The sequence below is a fragment of the Pan troglodytes genome, chromosome 9, assembly GCF_028858775.2.
Source record: "Pan troglodytes isolate AG18354 chromosome 9, NHGRI_mPanTro3-v2.0_pri, whole genome shotgun sequence".
Classification (NCBI taxonomy): Eukaryota; Metazoa; Chordata; class Mammalia; order Primates; family Hominidae; genus Pan; species Pan troglodytes.
Window position 1 is genome coordinate 4,899,782 of NC_072407.2, and position 23,097 is coordinate 4,922,878.

The 23,097-nt window shown below is 54.1% G+C and overlaps 1 protein-coding gene across 3 annotated transcripts in view; it reads right to left on the bottom strand.

Annotated features, from left to right (window-relative positions):
* Nucleotides 1–23,097, bottom strand: part of DEAF1 (DEAF1 transcription factor) — a 79,124-nt gene that overhangs the window by 50,991 nt on the left and 5,036 nt on the right. For all 3 annotated transcript variants that reach the window (NM_001008974.2, XM_054661039.2, XM_054661038.1), the window contains exons 3-10: nucleotides 21,102–21,231; nucleotides 20,682–20,828; nucleotides 19,628–19,767; nucleotides 17,669–17,734; nucleotides 13,754–13,880; nucleotides 12,474–12,602; nucleotides 11,473–11,601; nucleotides 3,415–3,662 (exon numbers count right to left, since the gene is read on the bottom strand). In NM_001008974.2, coding sequence (NP_001008974.2) covers nucleotides 3,415–3,662; nucleotides 11,473–11,601; nucleotides 12,474–12,602; nucleotides 13,754–13,880; nucleotides 17,669–17,734; nucleotides 19,628–19,767; nucleotides 20,682–20,828; nucleotides 21,102–21,231 — 1,116 coding nt within the window. The remainder of the gene's footprint in view (nucleotides 1–3,414; nucleotides 3,663–11,472; nucleotides 11,602–12,473; nucleotides 12,603–13,753; nucleotides 13,881–17,668; nucleotides 17,735–19,627; nucleotides 19,768–20,681; nucleotides 20,829–21,101; nucleotides 21,232–23,097) is intronic.

Genomic DNA, 23,097 nt, shown 5'->3' on the forward strand with positions numbered 1-23,097 from the left:
GCAAGACCCAGTCTCTACAAAAAATAAAAAATAAAAAAATAAATTAGGCAAGCGTGGTGGCATGCACCTGTATTTCCAGGAGTTTGAGCCTACAATGAGCCATGAGCGTAGGCAACAGAGTGAGATCTTACCTCTTAAAAAAAAAAAAAAAAAAACACACACACAGAAAAAACTAATCACATATTGATCAGTCATTTAAAAAATTAAGAATCTAAAAAGCTCTTCTGCTTGCCTGTCACCATTAAGACATGCCTTTCCTCCCGCTTTGCCATCTGCCATGATGGTGAGACCTCCCCAGCCATGTGGAGCTGCAGTGTCACTGTCATTACCTCAACAGTCATTGAGTGGTGTTGCTGGTGTTTGGAGCTGTGGCATACCTAATGACCATGCATTCCTCCTATGGAAGGCTTCTGGACAATCACCACTACAGGTCCTGGGGAAACTACACAAACCCCTAACATTGAATACGGCCTGGGATGTAGAATCCGTAACAAACCCCTAACGTCGAATATGGCCTGGGATGAGAATCACTGTTCGTTATGTGCTTGTCTAGTAGAATCCGTTACAAACCCCTAACATTGAATACGGCCTGGGATGAGAATCACTGTTCATTATGTGCTTGTCTAGTAGAATCCGTAACAAACCCCTAACATCGAATACGGCCTGGGATGAGAATCACTGTTCGGTGTGTGCTTATCTAGTAGAATCCGTAACAAACCCCTAACATTGAATACAGCCTGGAATGAGAATCACTGTTCGTTATGTGCTTGTCTAGTAGAATCCGTTACAAACCCCTAACACAGAATACAGCCTGGAATGAGAATCACTGTTCGTTATGTGCTTGTCTAGTAGAATCCGTAACAAACCCCTAACACAGAATACAGCCTGGAATGAGAATCACTGTTCGTTATGTGCTTGTCTAGTAGAATCCGTAACAAACCCCTAACACAGAATACAGTCTGGAATGAGAATCACTGTTCATTATGTGCTTGTCTAGTAGAATCCGTTACAAACCCCTAACATCGAATACGGCCTGGAATGAGAATCACTGTTCAGTGTGTGCTTATCTAGTAGAATCCGTAACAAACCCCTAACATTGAATACGGCCTGGGATGAGAATCACTGTTCATTATGTGCTTGTCTAGTAGAATCCGTTACAAACCCCTAACATTGAATACGGCCTGGAATGAGAATCACTGTTCATTATGTGCTTGTCTAGTAGAATCCGTTACAAACCCCTAACATTGAATACGGCCTGGAATGAGAATCACTGTTCATTATGTGCTTGTCTAGTAGAATCCGTAACAAACCCCTAACATTGAATACAGCCTGGAATGAGAATCACTGTTCGTTATGTGCTTGTCTAGTAGAATCTGTAACAAGTAACTGATGTGCACTGAATGACAGAAAAATTTAAAAATTAAAAAATAAATAGGCCAGGCACGGTGGCTCATGCCTGTAATCCCAGCACTTTGGGAGACTGAGGTGGGTGAATCACCTGAGGTCAGGGGTTCGAGACCAGCCTGGCTAACATAGTGAAACCCCGTCTCTACTAAAAATACAAAAAATCAGCCAGGTGTGGTAGCACATGCCTGTAATCCCAGCCATTCCGGAGGCTGAGGCAGGAGAATCACTTGAACCCGGGAGGAGGAAGCTGCAGTTAGCTGAGATTGTGCCATTGCACTCCAGCCTGAGCGACACAGCAAGACTCCGTCTCAAAAAAAAAAAATTTTTAAATAGATAAATAAATAAATAAATAAATAAATACGTATAATCCCAGCACTTTAAGACGCTCAGGCGGGTAGATCAGTTGAGGTCAGGAGTTTAAGACCAGCCTGGCCAACATGGTGAAACCCTGTCTGTACTAAAAATACAAAAATTAGCCAGGCATGGCAGCAGGCGCCTGTAGTCCCAGCTACTTGGGAGGCTGAGGCAGGATAATTGCTTGATCCCAGGAAGTGGAGGTTGCAGTTAGCCAAGATCGTGCCACTGCACTCCAGCCTGGGTGATGGAGCAAGACTCCGTCTCAAAAAATAAAATAAAGTAAAATAAAGCAGCAACTAAAAAAAAATAATGATAATAAAATAGATACATAAATAAAAAGTTCTTCTATAAAAAGTAGAAGCTGGGCATGGTGGCTCACATCTGCAATCCCAGTACTTTAAGAGGCTGAGGTGGGTAGATCACCTGAGCTCAGGAGTGTGAGATCAGCATGGGCAACATGGTAAAACCCCATCTCTACCAAAAATACAGAAAATTAGCCAGGTGTGGTGGTGGGTGCCTGTAGTCCCAGCTACTTGGGAGGCTGAGGCACAAGAATCGCTGGAGCCCGGGAGGCAAAGGTTGCAGTGAGTCGAGATTGCACCACTACATTCTAGCCTGGGCGACAGAGTGACAGCCTGTTCCACAAATAAAAATAAAAATAGAAAGTAGAAAAGAAATGGGGGAAAACGTTTCTTACATAGATTTGGTGGGAAAAATATGAATTTGACTTTTGTTTACAAACCAAAGTCCACGTTACCGTACCCAAAAAAGCAGCTACAACAAAATCCATCCCTGTCCTTTCCTGTGGCCTTCAGAGCTCCCCATCTGTGCTGAGCAGACAGGCGCCCTCCTCTCTCACCTTCTCGTCCCCGTGCCCTGTGACACACGGTACCTGTCTGCTGGGTTTGGGCTATGAGAAGTAGCTGAGAAACCTCCACGCTCTCTCCAGTTTACTCTGGCTCTAGTAATTTCTATCTACCCTATTCATGTCACCCACCTGAACCTTTATATTACCTCAAAGTCTTCAATCTAAGTAAAGGGTTCATATGAAGTAGAGACTCCATATGAAAAGAGGCCGAAGGGGCCTAAGTGACCTTTTGCTTGTGCTGCAGTAAGAGGAAGCTACAGAAAACATGGGCACGACGCCCTGTGAGCCTCCCACCATGCACAGGAGCCGCCTTCTGAAGAACGTGCCAGAAGCTGGGAGGGCTTTGTGACAGCAGATGGAGGGAGCTCGGCTCCCAGGAAGGGGCTCAGCATTCGCCCTGCCAGTCGCTGATACTCAGAGACTCAATAGATGATGTTCTCCAAACTTCATAAAATATAAGCACATTTCACTACAGGAAGACAAAGGATGAATAATGCCTAGAAAAGGTGAGTATTCACAATGGCCGATGCGCACAAAATTGTTTCCCTTTCTGAAACAAAGCAACCTTATTTACAAAAACCAAAACCACCTTAACAACAATAGCTGTCGCTTTTCTTTAGGAAAAGCTTCATTTGTAAATGACTCTCCACAGCTCCCTTTTCCAGAAAGGTGGGGCAGGGGCCTTGTGAGCCAAGGTGGGTCTTACACAGCTGGGCACAGGCACCAGGGTGGCCTGGGGTTACTCAGCACAGGTCGTGTCTTCCCATTTATTCCAAGGTTACCTCCTTCCGCTCTGCGTCAGCGTGGATCTTGGCCTGGTTTGCGGCAGCTTCTCGGTAGGTGCTGGCATGCTTGGCTTGCTCAAACAGCGTCTTCAGCTGCTGCGCTGTGTTGAGCAAGGAGTTGACCATCTCTTCTAGGTACAGCCAGCTCCGCGGCTCTGACAGCTCCAGCCCATTGACCAACGCGGGAGGTGCCGCTTTGGTGGGAGTCGGGGGTGGGACCGCCAGCGCAGGCAGGGATGTCAACACTAGAGCATTTGGAAAGCAAAATAAACCAAGAAATTAATATATCTCCTAGCTTCAAAATGGCCTCCGTTAAAAATTCTTAGCTGGACGCGGTGGCTCACACCTGTAATCCCAGCACTTTGGGAGGCCAAGGCAGGCGGATCATGAGGTCAGGAGATCGAGACCATCCTGGCTAACACAGTGAAACCCCACGTTTCACTGTGTTTAAAAAAATACAAAAAAATACAAAAAATTGGCTAAAAAAACTACAAAAAATTAGCTGGACGTGGTGGTAGACGCCTGTAGTCCCAGCTACCTCGGGAGGCTGAGGCAGGAGAAAGGTGTGAAGCTGGGAGGCAGAGCTTGCAGTGAACAGAGATTGCACCACTGCACTCCAGCCTGGGCAACAGAGTGAGACTCCATCTCAAAAAAATAAACAAATAAAATTTAAAAATAAAAAATAAATAAAAATTCTCATCACCCGGTGCAGTGGCTCATGCCTGTAATCCCTGCACTTTGGGAGACTGAGGTGGGAGGATCACTTGAGCCCAGGAGTTCAAGACCAGCCTGGGCAACATAGCAGGACCTTGTCTCTACAAAACAGAAATCAAAAACAAAAGAACTAGCTGGGCATGGTGACATTCACCTGTGATCCCAGCTACTCAGGAAGCTGAGGCGGGAGGATGGTTTGAGCCCAGGTGGTCGAGGCTACAGTGAGCCATGACTGCGCCACCGTGCTTCGGCCTTGGTGACTTAATGAGACCCTGTCTCAAAAAGAAAAGAGGCCAGGCACAGTGGCTCACACCTGTAATCCCAGCAATTTGGGAGGCCGAGGCGGGCAGATCCCTTGAGGTCAGGAGTTCGAGGCTAGCCTGGTCAACATGGCGAAACCCCATTTCTACCAAAAATTACAAAAATTAGCTAGGCGTGGAAGCGTCTATAATCCCAGCTACCTGGGAGGCTGAGGCATGAGAATCATTTGAACCCGGGAGGCGGAAGTTGCGGTGAGCCGAGATCGTGCCAGTGGACTCAAGCCTGGGTGACAGAGTGAGACTCCATCTCAAAAAAGGAAAGAAAAGAAAACTCTCACGCAATGTTGGGAAGTCGGGTAAAAAACTGACCAGCAAACAACAAATCACTGCCTGACATCCCCCCAGCACCTGACACCCCCCAGCACCTGACATCCCCCCAGTACCTGACATCCCCCAGCACGCAGCCTGACATCCCCCGGCACCCGACATCCCCTGGGGCACCCGGCACCCCCCGGCACCCGACACCCCCCTGGCACCCGACATCCCCCGGGGCACCCGACATCCCCTGGGGCACCCGGCACCCCCCGGCACCCGACACCCCCCCCGGCACCCGACATCCCCCGGGGCACCCGGCACCCCCCAGCACCCGACATCCCCCGGGGCACCCGGCACCCCCCAGCACCCGACATCCCCCGGGGCACCCGACATCCCCCGGGGCACCCGACATCCCCCGGGGCACCCAGCACCCCCCAGCACCTGACATCCCCCAGCACCCGACATCCCCCCAGCACCCGACAACCCCCAGCATCCGACACCCCCCAGCACCTGACTTCCCCCCCAGCACCTGACACCGCCCCAGCACCTGACACCTCCCAGCACGCAGCCTGACACCCCCCCAGCACCCGACACCCCCACCACCCGACATCCCCAAGCACCCGACATCCCCCCCAGCACCCGACATCTCCCCAGCACCCGACATCCCCCCAGCACCCGACATCCCCCGAGCACCCGACATCCCCCAGCACCCGACAACCCCCAGCATCCGACACCCCCCAGCACCCGACAACCCCCAGCACCCGACAACCCCCAGCACCCGACACCCCCCAGCACCCGACAACCCCCAGCACCCGACAACCTCGAGCACCCGACATCCCCCCAGCACCTGACATCCCCCCAGCACCCGACATCCCCCCAGCACCCGACATCCCCCCCAGCACCCGACATCCCCCCCAGCACCCGACATCCCCCCAGCACCCGACATCCCCCCAGCACCCGACATCCCCCCAGCACCCGACATCTCCCCAGCACCCGACATCCCCCCAGCACCCGACATCTCCCCAGCACCCGACTTCCCCACAGCACCCGACATCCCCCCAGCACCCGACAACCCCCCAGCACCCGACAACCCCCAGCACCCGACAACCCCCAGCATCCGACACCCCCCAGCACCTGACATCCCCCCCAGCACCTGACACCCCCCAGCACCTGACATCCCCCAGCACGTGACATCCCCCCCAGCACCTGACACCCCCCAGCACCTGACACCCCCCAGCACCCGACATCCCCAAGCACCCGACATCCCCAAGCACCCGACATCCCCAAGCACCCGACATCCCCCCAGCACCCGACATCCCCCCAGCACCCGACATCCCCCCAGCACCCGACATCCCCGAGCACTCAGCCTGACATCCCCCCAGCACCTGTCATCCCCCCAGCACCTGTCATCCCCCCAGCACCTGACATCCCCCAGCACCTGACATCCCCCCAGCACCTGACATCCCCCCAGCACCTGACACCCACCCCAGCACCTGACATCCCCAAGCACCTGACATCCCCAAGCACCTGACATCCCCCCAGCACCTGACATCCCCCCAGCACCTGACATCCCCCAGCACCCGACATCCCCCCAGCACCCGACATCCCCCCAGCACCCGACATCCCCCCAGCACCCGACACCCCCCCCAGCACCCGACACCCCCCCAGCACCCGACATTCCCAAGCACCCGACATCCCCAAGCACCCGACATCCCCCCAGCACCCGACATCCCCCCAGCACCCGACATCCCCCCAGCACCCGACATCCCCCCAGCACCCGACACCCCCCAGCACCCGACACCCCCCAGCACCCGACACCCCCCCAGCACCCGACACCCCCCCAGCACCCGACACCCCCCCAGCACCCGACACCCCCCCAGCACCCGACACCCCCCCAGCACCCGACACCCCCCCAGCACCCGACACCCCCCCAGCACCCGACACCCCCCCAGCACCCGACATCCCCGAGCACTCAGCCTGACATCCCCCCAGCACCCGACATCCCCCCAGCACCCGACATCCCCCCAGCACCCGACATCCCCCCAGCACCCGACACCCCCCCAGCACCCGACACCCCCCCAGCACCCGACATCCCCCAGCACCCGACATCCCCCAGCACCCGACATCCCCCCAGCACCCGACACCCCCCCAGCACCCGACACCCCCCAGCACCCGACACCCCCAGCACCCGACATCCCCCCAGCACCCGACATCCCCCCAGCACCCGACATCCCCCCAGCACCCGACACCCCCCAGCACCCGACATCCCCCCAGCACCCGACACCCCCCAGCACCCGACACCCCCCAGCACCCGACACCCCCCAGCACCCGACATCCCCCCAGCACCCGACATCCCCCCAGCACCCGACATCCCCCCAGCACCCGACATCCCCCCAGCACCCGAAACCCCCCAGCACCCGAAACCCCCCAGCACCCGACACCCCCCAGCACCCGACATCCCCCCAGCACCCGACACCCCCCAGCACCCGACACCCCCCAGCACCCGACACCCCCCAGCACCCGACACCCCCCAGCACCCGACACCCCCCCAGCACCTGACACACCCCCAGCACCTGACACACCCCCAGCACCTGACATCCCCGAGCACCCAGCCTGACGTTCCCCCAGCACCGGACATCCCCCCAGCACCTGACACCCCCCCAGCACCTGACACCCCCCCAGCACCTGACACCCCCCCAGCACCTGACATCCCCCCAGCACCTGACATCCCCGAGCACTCAGCCTGACATCCCCCCAGCACCCGACATCCCCCAGCACCCGACATCCCCCCAGCACCCGACATCCCCCAGCACCCGACATCCCCCCAGCACCCGACACCCCCCAGCACCCGACATCCCCCCAGCACCCGACACCCCCCAGCACCCGACATCCCCCCAGCACCCGACACCCCCCAGCACCCGACACCCCCCAGCACCCGACATCCCCCCAGCACCCGACATCCCCCAGCACCCGACATCCCCCCAGCACCTGACACCCCCCAGCACCTGACACCCCCCAGCACCTGAGATCCCCCCAGCACCTGACACCCCCCCAGCACCTGACACCCCCCCAGCACCTGACATCCCCCCAGCACCTGACATCCCCGAGCACTCAGCCTGACATCCCCGAGCACTCAGCCTGACATCCCCGAGCACTCAGCCTGACATCCCCCAGCACCTGACATCCCCCAGCACCCGACATCCCCCCAGCACCCGACATCCCCCCAGCACCCGACATCCCCCCAGCACCCGACATCCCCCCAGCACCCGACATCCCCCGGCACCCGACATCCCCCGGCACCCGACATCCCCCGGCACCCGACCCCCCCCGGCACCCGACAACCCCCGGCACCCGACAACCCCCGGCACCCGACACCCCCCGGCACCCGACATCCCCCGGCACCCGACATCCCCCGGCACCCGACATCCCCAGGCACCTGACATCCCCCCAGCACCTGACATCCCCCCAGCACCTGACATCCCCGAGCACTCAGCCTGACATCCCCCCAGCACCTGACATCCCCGAGCACTCAGCCTGACGTTCCCCCAGCACCAGACATCCCCCCAGCACCTGACACCCCCCCAGCACCTGACACCCCCCCAGCACCTGACACCCCCCCAGCACCTGACACCCCCCCAGCACCTGACATCCCCCCAGCACCTGACATCCCCAAGCACTCAGCCTGACATCCCCCCAGCACCCGACATCCCCCAGCACCCGACATCCCCCCAGCACCCGACATCCCCCCAGCACCCGACATCCCCCAGCACCCGACACCCCCCAGCACCCGACATCCCCCCAGCACCCGACATCCCCCCAGCACCCGACATCCCCCCAGCACCCGACACCCCCCAGCACCCGACACCCCCCAGCACCCGACATCCCCCCAGCACCCGACATCCCCCAGCACCCGACATCCCCCCAGCACCTGACACCCCCCAGCACCTGACACCCCCCAGCACCTGAGATCCCCCCAGCACCTGACACCCCCCCAGCACCTGACACCCCCCCAGCACCTGACATCCCCCCAGCACCTGACATCCCCCCAGCACCTGACATCCCCGAGCACTCAGCCTGACATCCCCGAGCACTCAGCCTGACATCCCCCCAGCACCTGACATCCCCCAGCACCCGACATCCCCCCAGCACCCGACATCCCCCCAGCACCCGACATCCCCCCAGCACCCGACATCCCCCGGCACCCGACATCCCCCGGCACCCGACCCCCCCCGGCACCCGATAACCCCCGGCACCCGATAACCCCCGGCACCCGATACCCCCCGGCACCCGACATCCCCCGGCACCTGACATCCCCCGGCACCTGACATCCCCCGACACCTGACATCCCCAAGCACCTGACATCCCCCCAGCACCTGACATCCCCGAGCACTCAGCCTGACATCCCCCCAGCACCTGACATCCCCGAGCACTCAGCCTGACATCCCCCCAGCAGGCAACACAGGCAGGAGGATGTCCCATCCCTTCCTGCTCCACCCACCCAGCTCCACGTTGTACAACTCATCTGAATGCGGCTGCTGGACCCCGAAATGTTCACAGAATCAGCGCCGTGGACAATGACCAGGGGAGGGGAGTGGCTAAATCAGAGTCTCGCTGTGTCGCCCAGGCTGGAGGGCGGTGGCATCATCTTGGCTCACTGCCCTCCCGGGTTCAAGTGATTCGCCTGCCTCAGCCTCCCGAGTAGCTGGGATTACAGGCATCTGCCACCAGGCCTGGCTAATTTTGTATTTTTAGTAGAGATGGGGTTTCTCCACGTTGGTCAGGCTGGTCTTGGACTCCTGACCTCAGGTGATCCACCCGCCTCGGCCTCCCAAAGTGCTGGGATTACCGGCGTGAGCCACCACGCCCAGCGGGGTTTCTTACAATTGGAGAAGAAAGTTACAAAGGAACTAGCACAAACCCTGAGGTTCTGCACTGGAACTAGAGACACTGGGGCAAACTCATGGCTTTCAACACACACAGATTTGGAGCACAAACATGCACATGTGCACATGAGAACATTTCTGACTTCTGCCCACCAAGGGCACCTGGGGACAGAGATCCAGGAGCCACATGCACACCTTGTACCAGGGGCAAGCGGTCGATGCGAACCCCAGCCCTCCTGGAGAAAAAGCTCTGATTTCAAGCATTTGCTGATTTCTTGGTATAAATACTTCACCAACACCCACCCCACACTTTTTTTTTTTTTTCCAGTTAATAGAGATGGGGTCTCCTTATGTTGCCCAGGCCGGTCTCAAACTCCTGGCCTCGGCCTCCTAAAGTGCTGGGATTAAACAGGTGAGCCACACGCCTGTAATCCAAGCACTTTGGGAGGCCAAAGCAGGCAGATCACAAGGTCAAGAGATCAAGACCATCCTGGCCAACACGGTGAAACCCCATCTCTACTAAAAATACAAAAATTAGCCGGGCATGGTGGCGCGTGCCTGAAGTCTACACTCCAGCCTGGGCAACAGATCAAGACTCCATCTCAAAAAAAAAACAAAAAAAGGATGAGCCACCACGCCCAGCCCTGAGGTAAGCTTTAAAGATGGAAAGAGTTTAGATAGGCAAAAGAGAGAATAATGAAACAAGCAAATGAAAATGAAAAGGTAAGTTTTTCATGAACAAGTTTCTTGCGCTGTCTGTGACAGTGAAAAATGGAAAACATGCATTTGCCACCAGCAGGGGAGGGTTCAATCAATCATGTATTGATCATATGCACCCTTTAAAAAAGTATAATGATGGCTGGGCGCGATGGCTCACGCCTGTAATCCCAGCACTTTGGGAGGCCAAGGCAGGTGGATCATGAGGTCAGGAGTTTGAGACCAGCCTGACCAGCATGGTGAAACCCCATCTCTACTAAAAATACAACAACAAAAAAAAATTAGCTGGGCATGGTGGCGTGCACCTGTAGTCCCAGCTACTCAGGAGGCTGAGGCAGGAGAATTGCTTAAACCTGGCAGGCAGAGGTTGCAGTGAGCCGAGATCGCACCACTGCACTCCAGCCTGGGCGACAGAGTGACACTCTGTCTCAAAAAAAAAAAAAAAAAAAAAAAAGTATAATTATACAGAAATCTTGGCTGCATGTGGTGGCTCACACCTGTAATCCCAGCACTTTGGGAGGCTGAGGCGGATGGATCACTTGAGGTCAGGAGTTCGAGATCTGTAATCCCAGCTACCTGGGAGGCTGAGGCAGGAGAATCACTTGAACCAGGCAGAGGTTGCAGTGAGCCAAGATTGCGCCACTGCACCCCAGCCTGGGCAATAGAGCGAGACTCCGTCTCAAAAAAATAGAAGTGCAGTTAAACAAAAAATCAAAGTTAGAATGCATTTACAGCGTATCGTCATTTTAAAGATTTAGGCCACATTTAGGCCTTGGTTTTTCTTTCTTTCACCAGATACCGAATGTCTATGCCAGCTCTGGAGAGACCAAGACCTGCCACTGGGGAGTGTCTACCCTCAAGAGGACAACAGCAAACTCACCAGAAAGAACTTCAGGTTTCACAGGCCAACTGGTTTCTAGGGGCGTGCCCTGCTGCTGTACCAAAAGCAACTTCCACAGCACACACATGAATGGACGTGGCTGTGTGTCAGAAAAACTTTATTTACAAACATAGGCAGTGGGCCATACTTTACCAGCCACTGATCTAATGCATCAACAAAAACAACAAAACAAACCAAAATGAATCCCATTTCACTTAGGAATTCTTTCATTGGAAGCAATTCTGAGGACAATAACCTGTACATGTGTGAATTCTTTCAAACCTACCTATTTTGGGATGTGACGTTGGCAACGCAGCTTCTGGAAACGGTGCGATCTGGCAGCTGTCCTGATAGCCGGGGTAGTGAGGCTCAGGGTGGCTGGCCCTGCATGGGGGCTGCACGCTGGCCTCTTGGACTGTTGGGGAGAAAAAGGACAGGGAGCCTCGGGATGGTTGTCCGCACAGCAGACTCTAAATATCACGCTGTATGGCTGCGCCATTCAGTACACATAGTAGCTTATGGCCACACGTGGCTACTGAGCCCCTGAAATGTGGTGAGCCTGAATTGTTGACATAATAGGATTGGGGCTATATCAGGTGAAATAAAATAGATTATAAAAATCAGGCCGGGCGCGGTGGCTCACGCCTGTAATCCCAGCACTTTGGGAGGCCAAGACGGGCGCATCACGAGGTCAGGAGATAGAGACCATCCTGGCTAACATGGTGAAACGCTGTCTCTACTAAAAATACCAAAAAAAATTAGCTGGGCATGGTGGCAGGCGCTGTAGTCCCAGCTACTTGGGAGGCTGAGGCAGGAGAACGGTGTGAACCTGGGAGGCGGAGCTTGCAATGAGCCGAGATCGTGCCACTGCCCTCCAGCCTGGGGGATGGAGCGAGACTCCACCTCAAAAAAAAAAAAAAAATCAGTTCTAACTCTTTCCTTTATTTTCCTCAGTGTGGCTTCTAGAATATTCTCCAGCACACAACCAGCTAGGCTGCATTTCTGTTGCACAACTGCAGTCAAAAGCAGGAGCCGGCAGACAGAGAGTATTTTCAGCTTTGCCAGCTCTGGCATCTGTCACAAGTAACCCACTGCCACACGCCAACCCCATCCACACTGCACCGCCCACCTGACGTGGCTCACACGCTGTCCCCACCAACAAACGCCTGGTTCAAGGCCCCTCTCGAGGCACCCAGCAGCCTACGCAGCCCAATGTGGCGTCGGGGATGTGATGTCACAGACAGGGATATGCTGACGACGCGTCAGGCAGGCACTGGAGCAGCTCACCTGTGGCCCCTGCGAAGACGTCGCCCTGGGCCGGACTCTCTGATATGACAGCAGTGGCCTCTACCGTGGACGCTCGGTCAAAGGTCAGTGCCCCCGAGGTCGTGATCTGTCCTGAGGGGGTCACGGTGACTGGAAAGGCAGAAGCACATTTCACGCGGCCAGGCAGTGGCGCCCACGGCACACAGGTCCCGTGCCACCCGCGGGCGCCAATCCTTGTGGGGGCCTGGGCTGAAGGGCGGGCAGTGGTAACTGTACCCTCCCATGTGAAGGACACGGGGGAAATCCCAGACCTTGGAGAAGACCTCACAGGAGAAAACCAGGATGGCCAGGATGGCAACTTGCCACCACCAATTGTTCACTGTTTAAACTGTGAACCATGGAAATGTGCTGCCCAGCCAGAAAACAAACATAAAATAAAACTTTCAGTGATTTTTAAGTACTTTGTGGTTCGAATTAAGAAAAAATCTTTAATCCAAGCTGAAGGTAAAAAGCAGCCGTGTCCCACAGCAAGGCTGCCCTGTGTCCCACAGCAAGGCTGCCTCTCCAGCTCAAAAAAAAATCCTGGCGACAGATCTTGAGACTCTGCTGCTGTGGGACTCTTCCTGCACCCACCACCCAGGGCCTCAGGAAGGAGCTGACAGGGTGTTTTAGAAAGACCTTACTCTATAAATGCAAAAACCCAGACTTATATTAGTTAACAAAAGCCTATTACAAAGACATTTTCTCCCATTGCTACCTCTCCCCATTTAAATCCTGTCTGTACAAAAAAATAAAAACATTAGCTGGGCATGGTGGCACGTGCCTGTGGTCCCAGCTACTTGGGAGGCTGAGGTGGGAGGAGTGCCTGAGCCTGGGAGGCCGAGGCTGCAGCGAGCCGGGATCCTGACACCGCCCTCCAGCCCGGCCACAGAGAAAGACCCACAGAGCTCTCCGCAGCCCTCGTCCAGGGCACTGAGAATCCCTCACCAAGGACGCCCTTGTCAGGAAACGTCCCCTGAGCGTGTGCTGGGCACTCAGCCATGCTCACTCACACTGGGAAACAGCCCAGGACAAGGCCAACAGTGTCCGGGTCCCAGGGAAGCAAGACCGAGCTGGGCACTGGGACACCCCTTCCCACCCGGGGGACGCACTGCAAAGGAGTGTGACGGCGTTGGAATTCCTCTGGCCACGCAATGTGCTTTAGAAATGAGAATCCCGCAGTGGCCGTGGGAGTGGTGACGAGAGAAGGCAATGCACTCAGGTCCCCTCAGTAAACTAGAGTTGTGTTTTCTCAAACTCACAGGTGGTAGCCGCGGTGGCTGGAAGCAATGTGATGTTCTTGGGGGAGTCCTTCTTCACGGGAGTTGTGGGCAGTTCATTCTCCTTCTTGCGCCTTTTGTAAGGCACAAAAAGCCTGACTGGGCCACTCTGGGGGAGAAAGGAGAGAGGCCACCACCTTCATGTGTGCAAAAGCTATGCTGCGCTTGCAACTCCTCCTTAAGTGGGGGCACCGCGGGGTGTGTGAGTCACATGGTGAGACCACATTAAGATGGTAAGCGCCCCTAAAGATCCCACCTCTTTTTCTTTTTTGAGACGGAGTTTCACTCTAGCTGCCCACGCTGGAGTGCAGTGGCGCCATCTTGGCTTACTGCAACCTCCACCTCCCAGGTTCAAGTGATTCTGCCTTAGTCTCCTGAGTAGCTGGGATTACAGGCATGTGTCACCACACCCGGCTAATTTTCTTTCTTTTTTTTTTTTTTTTTTGAGACAGAGTCTCACTCTGTTGCCCAGGCTGGAGTGCAGTGGCACAGTCTGGGCTCACTGCAAGCTCTGCCTCCCGGGTTCATGCCATTCTCCTGCCTCAACCTCCCGAGTAGCTGGGACTACAGGCACCCGCCACCAAGCCTGGCTAGTTTTTTGTATTTTTAGTAGAGACGGGGTTTCACCATGGTAGCCAGGATGGTCTCGTTCTCCTGACCTCGTGATCTGCCCGCCTCGGCCTCCCAAAGTGCTAGGATTACAGGCGTGAGCCACCACGCCCGGCCGACTTTTTTTTTTTTTTAAATAATTTATATCTCTTCATTGACATTCTCCAGTGAGGAGACAGTGTCTTCAGACCTTCCATGCAATCTCTAGCTGTGGTTTCCTTCAGTCCTCTGAACATACTGAGGATGGCCATTTTAAAGCTTTTTCCTGTTAACCCCAACATCCGGACCTCTCCAGGCAATTTCTGTTGCCTGCTTTCTTCCTGTGTATGGTTCAAGGCTCTTTGCATGTCTTATCATCTTTTGTTAAGAATCAGACACCCCAGGTGATACATTGTAGCAACAGTGGAAAGCAGTTCTCCTTTCTCTGGGATCCTTGCTGCTGTCAGCTTGTTTATTACTCAGGTACCGGGGCTGGACTGTCTTACTGAGCCTGTTCTCCTGGGGCGGCCGCGGCTGCTGCTCCTCTGAGGGCTCGGCCCTGGGTGGGGTGCAATCACCTTTGGTGGTGGGGGTTTTGGCTGTCGCTCTCCCTGATCTCTGTTAAGCTGTTGGTTTAGTCAAGTGTCAGAATCAACTAACTGCCAGCTGCCTGCTCCATTACTTTCAACAGTGCCCTGGGGCACACACTGCTCCACTGTCTGAGCCAATTAAATTAGGGCTTCTTTACTGAGAGGTTCGATCTTGAAGGTCGGTTTCCCAGATGGGTTCTTCGCTGTGGCTTTCCTCGCCTCTCTGGTAAACCTGCTGACCTACAGTTTAGTTTCTTGCTCTAATGGAACTGCCGGCCTCCTCTTAACTGCTTACCATCAAAATGTCCATTGTTTTCCAGGGCACTTTTAGGCTTGAACATCCCCATACTGTTTCAAATCAAGTCAGTTCCTTTGGGAGGGGTTTTGGAGCTCTCTGTTCTTACGGCCTCTCTCTCTTTTGGGCTGAATGTCTGAGCCCCTACTATAGACCTAGAAGCAGGAAGAGTGCCTGAGTCTATCAGAGGGAATTCTGTTGCATTAGCCGGGTTCTGTGTGGGGGGCAGCAGCCTCTCACCGCATGGACACCCCACCCTATGGGCAATGTGGGTTGATGGAAATTGGGGCTCCGTATGCTTGGCCTCCCATGCCTGGGTAAAGCCTCTGCCCTCTGAGTGGGGCTGACTGAAGAGATTTTCAGTCACACTTCCCAGGAATTTACTGCAACTTAGAGCTGAAGGGGTTGAGAAATGCTGGTGGCCTGCCCCGCCCAGTGAGATACCATATCCCTTCACCGGGAGCTGCAAGGAGTGGGAACCGTTTTCTTGGTCACAACCACCCACAATGGAGCCTCCACCATAGGGAGCTGGGGGCAGAAACGGAGGGAAGGAGCTGGTCGTAGCTCAAACGTCACAATCCTCACTGCTCTTTCCAAGACTTACTACATTTTCTTGGAGGTTTATTTGCTGTACGCCCCTAGGACAATTTCTGGAGACCTTAGGGGGTTATTTTTTCACAATTTTCACTAGTTATTTCTCTGGAGAGTTGGTCCACTGAGCTCATCACACCACCACTCCCCAAGCGGAAGCCAAAAGTTCTAAAATTTGATGAAGTCCAATCCAAGAAATCCTAGTTCTAACTCCAGGTCAGGAAGATTTTCCAATGTGTCTTCTCCTGAAAATGTTATAGTTTCACCTTTCACTTTGGATCGATGACCCATTTTGAATTCATTTTTGTAGCAAGTGTGAAGTTTAGGCCATCCTTTGTCTCTGCTGATGAGCGTCCTGTCGCTCCAAGGCCATTTGCTGGAGTCTACTATGACACTCTAGTCTGACCCAGATCGTGGGGTCTCTCCCTCTGCCAGTGCCACACTATCTTGATTAGTGTCACGAGCCAGTAAGTCTTAAGACCCTGCAATGTGATTCCACCCATTTTAAACTTTTATTTCAAAACTGTTTTGGCTTTTTTATTTCCTTTACCTTTCTATGCAAATTTTAGAATCAGCTTGTCTGCATCTAAAAAGAATCCTGCTGGGATTTCGATAGTCATTGTGTTAAACCTACGAATCAACTTGGGAAAAAGTCGCATCTTTACTGAGTCTTCTAATCCACGGGCGCAGGGCGTCTTTTGACGTATTTCAATCTTCCCTGGTCTCTCTCTTCAGCATTTTCTTTAGTACCTTCCACGTACAAACCCTGTACATGATTTCCTAGACTGACATCTAAGTACTTCAGTGTTGGAGCCCCTGCAAATGATCTACCTGCAGGCTCAACTGCCAATGAGACCGACGCCTCCTCCCGGCTCCTTTACTCCTGCAGCGTCTCTAAGAGTCTCACCGACTGGCTTTTCCCAATCAACTTCAAAATTATTTTACGTTCACAAAACTGTTTTTTCCACTAGAATCACATGAAATCTATATATCAACTACACAATTCTAGGATGTTTAGCGTTTCACCCCAAGAACACGGTAGGTCTCTCCATGCTCTTTTTTTTTTTTTTTTTTGAGGTGCAGTGGCTCACGCCTGTAATCTCAACACTTTGGGAGGCTGAGGCGGGCGGATCACATGTGGTCAGGAGTTTGAGACCAGCCTGACCAACATGGCAAAACTCCATCTCTACTAAAAATACAAAAATTAGCCGGGCATTGTGGCACATGCCTGTAATCCCAGCTACGCGGGAGGCTGAGGCAGGAGAAGTGCTTGAATCCAGGAGGCGGAGGTTGCAGTGAGCCGAGACCGTGCCACTGCATCCCAGTGTGGGCGACAGAATGAGACTTCGTCTCAGAAAAAAAAAAAGAAAGAAAAATTATTTTGGGTCTTTGTGAAGCAGTTAAGAATTTAGAATAAGGAAATACGTCAAAAAGGCGTTAAAAGCTCTACACATGAATAAGTTTACAGTAGCATTTTTCTGACATGTTACAAAATGAGGAATATAAAATGGCATGCATACAAGGAAAAGCGTGTATGTTTAGTTTTAGAGTCAAGGCGGTGACATTATAACCGCTTTTCATTATTTAAGGTTTCCACAAATGTTCTTTGAGCAACATCTTGGGGGCCAACCACGTGTTCCCCATCGAGACATCAGGATTCACTGTGACGTATCAGGGAGGAGGGAACAGAGCAACCCAGGAGAAGTGAGGACAGTGTCTCTCTCCAAGGCAGAGGGCAGGAGGGAAACAGCCGAGAGGCCAAGGGCTGTGGGACCCACTCAGCCGCCCCCAGCCCCACCAAGTCATCCTGTTCCAGACACGCTGGCCACTTACTAAGGTCATGTCGTCGCAGCAGGCAGCACAGGTGCAAGAGGCAGCGTGAGGGTTTAAGATCCCATCCTGAGATGTGAAAAGAACCACCACGCATTAGCAAGTCAGCCCCTAAATGTGAATCATTCAATAATAGAAGATTTCAACCACTTTTACCACTTACCTACCATTCATAAATATAAAAATTCTGTTTTTTTTTTTTTGAGACAGAGTCTTGTTGGGTTGCCCAGGCTGGAGTGCAGTGGCACGTTCTCGGCTCAGTGCAACCTCTACCTCCCCGGCGCAAGCAATTCTCATGCCTCGGCCTCCCAAGAAGCTGGGATTATAGGTTTGCACCACCACACCCAGCTAATTTTTGTATTTTTAGTTGAGACAGGTTTTGCCATGTTGACCAGGCTGGTCTCGAACTCCTGGCCTCAAGCAATCTGCCCGCCTCGGCCTCCCGAAGTGCTGGGATTACAAGCGTAAGCCACCGTGCCCAACCTCATAAAGATAAAAATTCTGCAAAATCGGGGCCGGGCATGGTGGCTCATGCCTGTAATCCCAGGACTTTGAGAGGCCGACGCAGGCAGACAACCTGAGCTCAGGAGCTGGAGACCAGCCTGGCCAACATGGTGAAACCTCGTATCTGCTAAAAATACAAAAATTAGCTGGGCATGGTGGCGCATGCCCATAGTCCCAGCTACCTGGGAGGCTCAGGCAGGAGGATCGCTTGAACCCGGGAGGCAGAGGTTACAGTGAGCTGAGATCGCACCACTGCACTCCAGCCTGGGCAACAGAGGGAGGCCTTTGCCTCAAAAAAAAAAAAAAAAATTGTGAGAAATCAGGTAATGCCCAGGCCAGGTGTGGTGGCTCACACATGTAATCCCAGCACTTTGGGAGGCCGAGGCAGGTGGCTCACTTAAGGTCAGGAGTTCAAGACCAACCTGACCAACATGGTTGGTCTCCATTAAAATACAAAAATTAGGCCGGGTATTGTGGCTCACGCCTGTAATCCCAGCACTTTGAGAGGCGAGGCAGGTGGCTCACTTGAGGTCGGGAGTTCGAGACTAGCCTGGCCAGCGTGGTGAAACCCTGTCCCTATTAAAAAATACAAAAAAAATAGGCCGGGTACTGTGGCTCACACCTGTAATCCCAGCACTTTGGGAGGCCGAGGCAGGCAGATCACCTGAGGTCAGGACTTCAAGACCAGCCTGGCCAACATGGTGAAACCCCATCTCTACTGAAAATTAAAAAAAAAAAAAAAAAAAAGCCAGGTGTGGTGGCAGGTACCTGTAATCCCAGCTACTCAGGAGGCTGAGGTGGGACAATCCTCTGAGCCTGGGAGGTGGAGGTTGCTGTGAGCCAAGATCAAGCCACTGCACTCCAGCCTGGGCAACAGGGTGAGACTCTGTCTCAAAAAAAAAAAAAAAAACCACAAAAACAGTAATTTCCAGAGCCTTCTCCTTTTCACAATGCCATTATTGGTGGCAGGACCTACCTCTTTCCTTTCAAGATTTGCAAAAGTCTCTACAGGAATTGCTTCCTTAACAACACCCAAGGAGCTAAACTGGAATAGGAATTAGAAGTCCTCTTTTCTTAGTAGACTGACGAGAAGTTAGGTGACTTTGAAAGGGTCACACGCATTCAAACAGAAGCGATTATCTTAACTTCTACTGTTTTCATTTTTTGTGTATTTGACACGCCCCCTTTCTGCAGCTACTCTGTGCCAGGCGCTGTGACCTCATGCACTTCTCCCAACAATCCTCACAGGGTCACGATCATCGTCATCCCCACGTGAAAGACCCGGAAACTGAAACATGAGAGGGTAAATCACTCGCCCAAGGCCACACAGACAGCAGGTGGAGGCTGCAAACCCCATTTGTCTGACCCCGTGGTCTGTGCCCTCCCTCTGGCTGGGCCGCCTCAGAGGGCCCCACGTCTGAACTGTGTGCTGAGCACAGGTGAGGTCGCGGACGATACCTGGATGAGGCACTGCAAGGGTCGGCCCGCGTAGCGAATGCTTCTTTTCCAGTCCTTACTGCTGGCTCTTCCTGCCATGGCCTCAAACTCGGTGGGACTGTACCAGTTCTCCCCCTGCTTGATGCACCGTCCCCGGCCGCCTGCAAGGAAGGGCAGCAGTCACGATGATGGCAGGTGGGAACGTCACCTCTGCCACTGCCTACCTCCTGGCGCCTCCTCAACCCCTCCACCAGCACCAGCGCCCCAGCGGCTCATGTGATCTCACCCACCCACATACTTGGCCCTGACAGGTCCACCACGAGTCTGCCTTTGCAGCCTGTGCCTCTGACCCCCTACGTGATCTCTCCACCCGCTGTCCACAGGCAGTGCAAGCTCAACCAGGTCCCACACTGAGCACCTCTGGTACCCACTTCCAGAGCCTTCATCTACAAGTCCCAAGCTAACCTGGCAACTTGAGGAACACGTCCCAGTCCTGCCTCCCTCCCGCTTCTTCTCGCTTGTCTCCTGTCCCCTGGGTCATGATGGCTTTTCACCCCCAGATGGTTCCTGGGCGCAGCCCTGTCCCGTGCCTCTCCCAGGCCTCAGCTCAGTTCACAGGAACTGGGTGTCACCTGCACCTTTTGTCTTGTTTTTTTGTTGTTGTTGTTGTTGAGACGGAGTCTTGCTCTGTCGCCCAGGATGGAGTGCAGTGGCGTGATCTCAGCTCACTGCAAGCTCTGCCTCCTGGGTTCACGCCATTCTCCTGCCTCAGCCTCCCGAGTAGCTGGGACTATGGGACTACAGGCACCTGCCACCACGCTCCACTAATTTTTTGTATTTTTAGTAGAGACGGGTTTTCATCATGTTAGCCAGGATGGTCTCGATCTCCTGACCTCGTGATCCACCCGCCTCGGCTTCCCAAAGTGCTGGTATTACAGGCATCAGCCACCGCGCCCAGCCCTGTCTTCTTAACTAGCTCTAGGTGCCATGATTTTCATCTTTCTCAGCCCCCAATTTATGCTAGGGGGGTTACAAAGGGGAATACAACTTTGGAGTCTGAAGTGGCAGTCCTCACCTGAGCCGAGCCTGTTCTTGTACAGAGTGCCGCTGATGTTCCGGCACCGTACGGGCAGCTCACTGTCGTACACAGAAGGGTCCCAGTTGTATTTAGTTCCACCTTTTTCTTGGCCGGGAGCCAGAGGGGTTGGAGGAGACTGAGGACCTTGGGCAGAGAAAGTGTTTGAAGGTGAGAGGCCGGACACCGGGAAGCATAGTACACTCTCATCTCAGACACCACCTCCCCGGCAGCGCCACCTCCTTCAACGGCGGAAAAACTTCTTGGCCAGGAAAATTCCAATGCTTTTACTTAAAATCTATTAATAGTTGATATTCCAAATTTACCACAAAAAGAAACAAGTAAATAAATCCCTGAAATAAATTCTAGCTATTCTGAAACGTGTTTTGCCCGAGGCCTGGGGTGCAGGCACCGCTGTACCTGGGGTGAGGGGAGCTGCCGGGCCTTTCAGCCCGGTGGTCTCCACGATGCTCCCATCCGTGTGGACGACAATCAGTGTCGCTTTTTCGGTGTTCAGGCTGTCCCCGATCTGAAGGGCCGTCCTACCAGACTAGAAGGAAAAACCGCTCCGTCAGGTCACGTCCGAGAGTGACACCAGGCGTGTCACTGAGCCCAGCTGGGCCGTCCTCCAGCAGGGCTCTCTGGCTGTTCTCACCAAGAAGGGATGCTCACCTAGGCACCCCATATCTTTTCCAAAGATACCTCTCAAAGACTTGAAAACAGAGCCAAGAACAAGAACAGACAATGCCGAAGTCTGTGTGGTGCTGAGGAAAATGCTTGCCATCATTTGTCAAAGGGAAGGAAGAAAGGTGCTCCACAAACAAGAAACACCCTCCCTTCCACCTGAGCAGCTCCCACAAGGTCACCGTCTTCATGCAGAGTTTCCAACAGACCGAGTTGGCCGCCACAGACAAGGCCTTGTGCAGGACCGCCCTCCAGACCCCCTTACAGATGGCAACTGGAGACCAGGGCCTCAAAACCACATTTCCACGCTGGCTGAAGCTGCTGCAACTGCTGCCTGCTTCCAAAATCAGCCTTCAGGCGGCACAGACCCCGCCACAGGAAGCCAGAGTCCCCATGCCCACACACCACTGCTGGAACTTGAACCCTACCTTGGCCAAGTCATCCGGCAAACTCTGGCCTGCAGGCTCTGTTCACCCCGCGGTGGGGCAGACCAGAGACTTCCAGGGGCCTGTCTGAACCCAGTGTTCTGGGTGCCCCAAGGTTTTCATTCTGAATACAAAACCAACCGAGGCAAAGCGAGAAGACAACTGTTTCTTTTTTTCTTTTTCTTTTTTTTTTTTTTTTTTTGAGACGGAGACTCGTTCTGTCACCCAGGCTGGAGAGCAGTGGCGCCATCTCGGCTCACTGCAAGCTCCGCCTCCCGGGTTCACACCATTCTCCTGCCTCAGCCTCCTAAGTAGCTGGGACTACACACGCCCACCACCACACCAGGCTAATTTTTTGCATTTTTTTTTTTTTTTTAGTAGAGATGGGGTTTCACCGTGTTAGCCAGGATGGTCTCGATCTTCTGACCTCATGATCTGCCCATCTCGGCCTCCCAGAGTGCTGGGATTACAGGCAGGAGCCACCGCGCCCAGCCGACAACTGTTTCCTACATCTGAAAATGTCACTGTCAAATCAGAGCACTTGAGTAGAAGTTTATCATGGAGTGGAGGGACTCCCAACACACATGCCTGACGCCTGGGCTCACACAGGGGGTCCTACTGCTGTGCCTGAGTCACCAAAGACCTGCAGCTCTTCACTGGAGAAAAGGAATGTCTTGTGTTTGTTTAAGAGTCACAGAGTATTTTTCTTAGGAAGGGAACACACAGTTATTTCAGACCGTGCCCCGCTTTGTTGTCAGTTTCCAAACAGGAACACACCAGTCTCTGGTCTTCCTGGCCTGGAGGGGAGAAGACCAGCCTCAGGCACTTGCAGGACACCCCCGCTCCATGACGTCAGCACGTTCCAGGCACCCACAGGTGCCTTGGGCTTCAGCCCCTCCTGGGAAATGAGGAGGGGCCCAGACCCCGCTGCCAGGAAAGAGCAGCCTGACTGAAAACACAGATCGCCACGTGGCCATGGGTCAGCTTGTGTGTGTTCTCACACCCACCAGAAATAAACCAAGTTTCTGGGCTGGGTGCGGTGGCTCATGCCTGTAATCCCAGCACATTGGGAGGCCGAGATGGTAGCTACCTGAGGTCAGGAGTTTGAGACCACGTGGACAACATGGCGAACCCAGGAGGTGGAGGTTGCAGTGAGTTGAGATCACTCCACTGCACTCCAGTTTGGGCAACAGAGAAAGACTCTGTCAAAAAGGGACAGGAGGGGAGGGGAGACGAGGGGAGTGGAGGGGAGTGGAGGGCAGGGGAGGGCAGGGGAGGGGGTTTCCAAGTTTCTTATGTTTTTACTG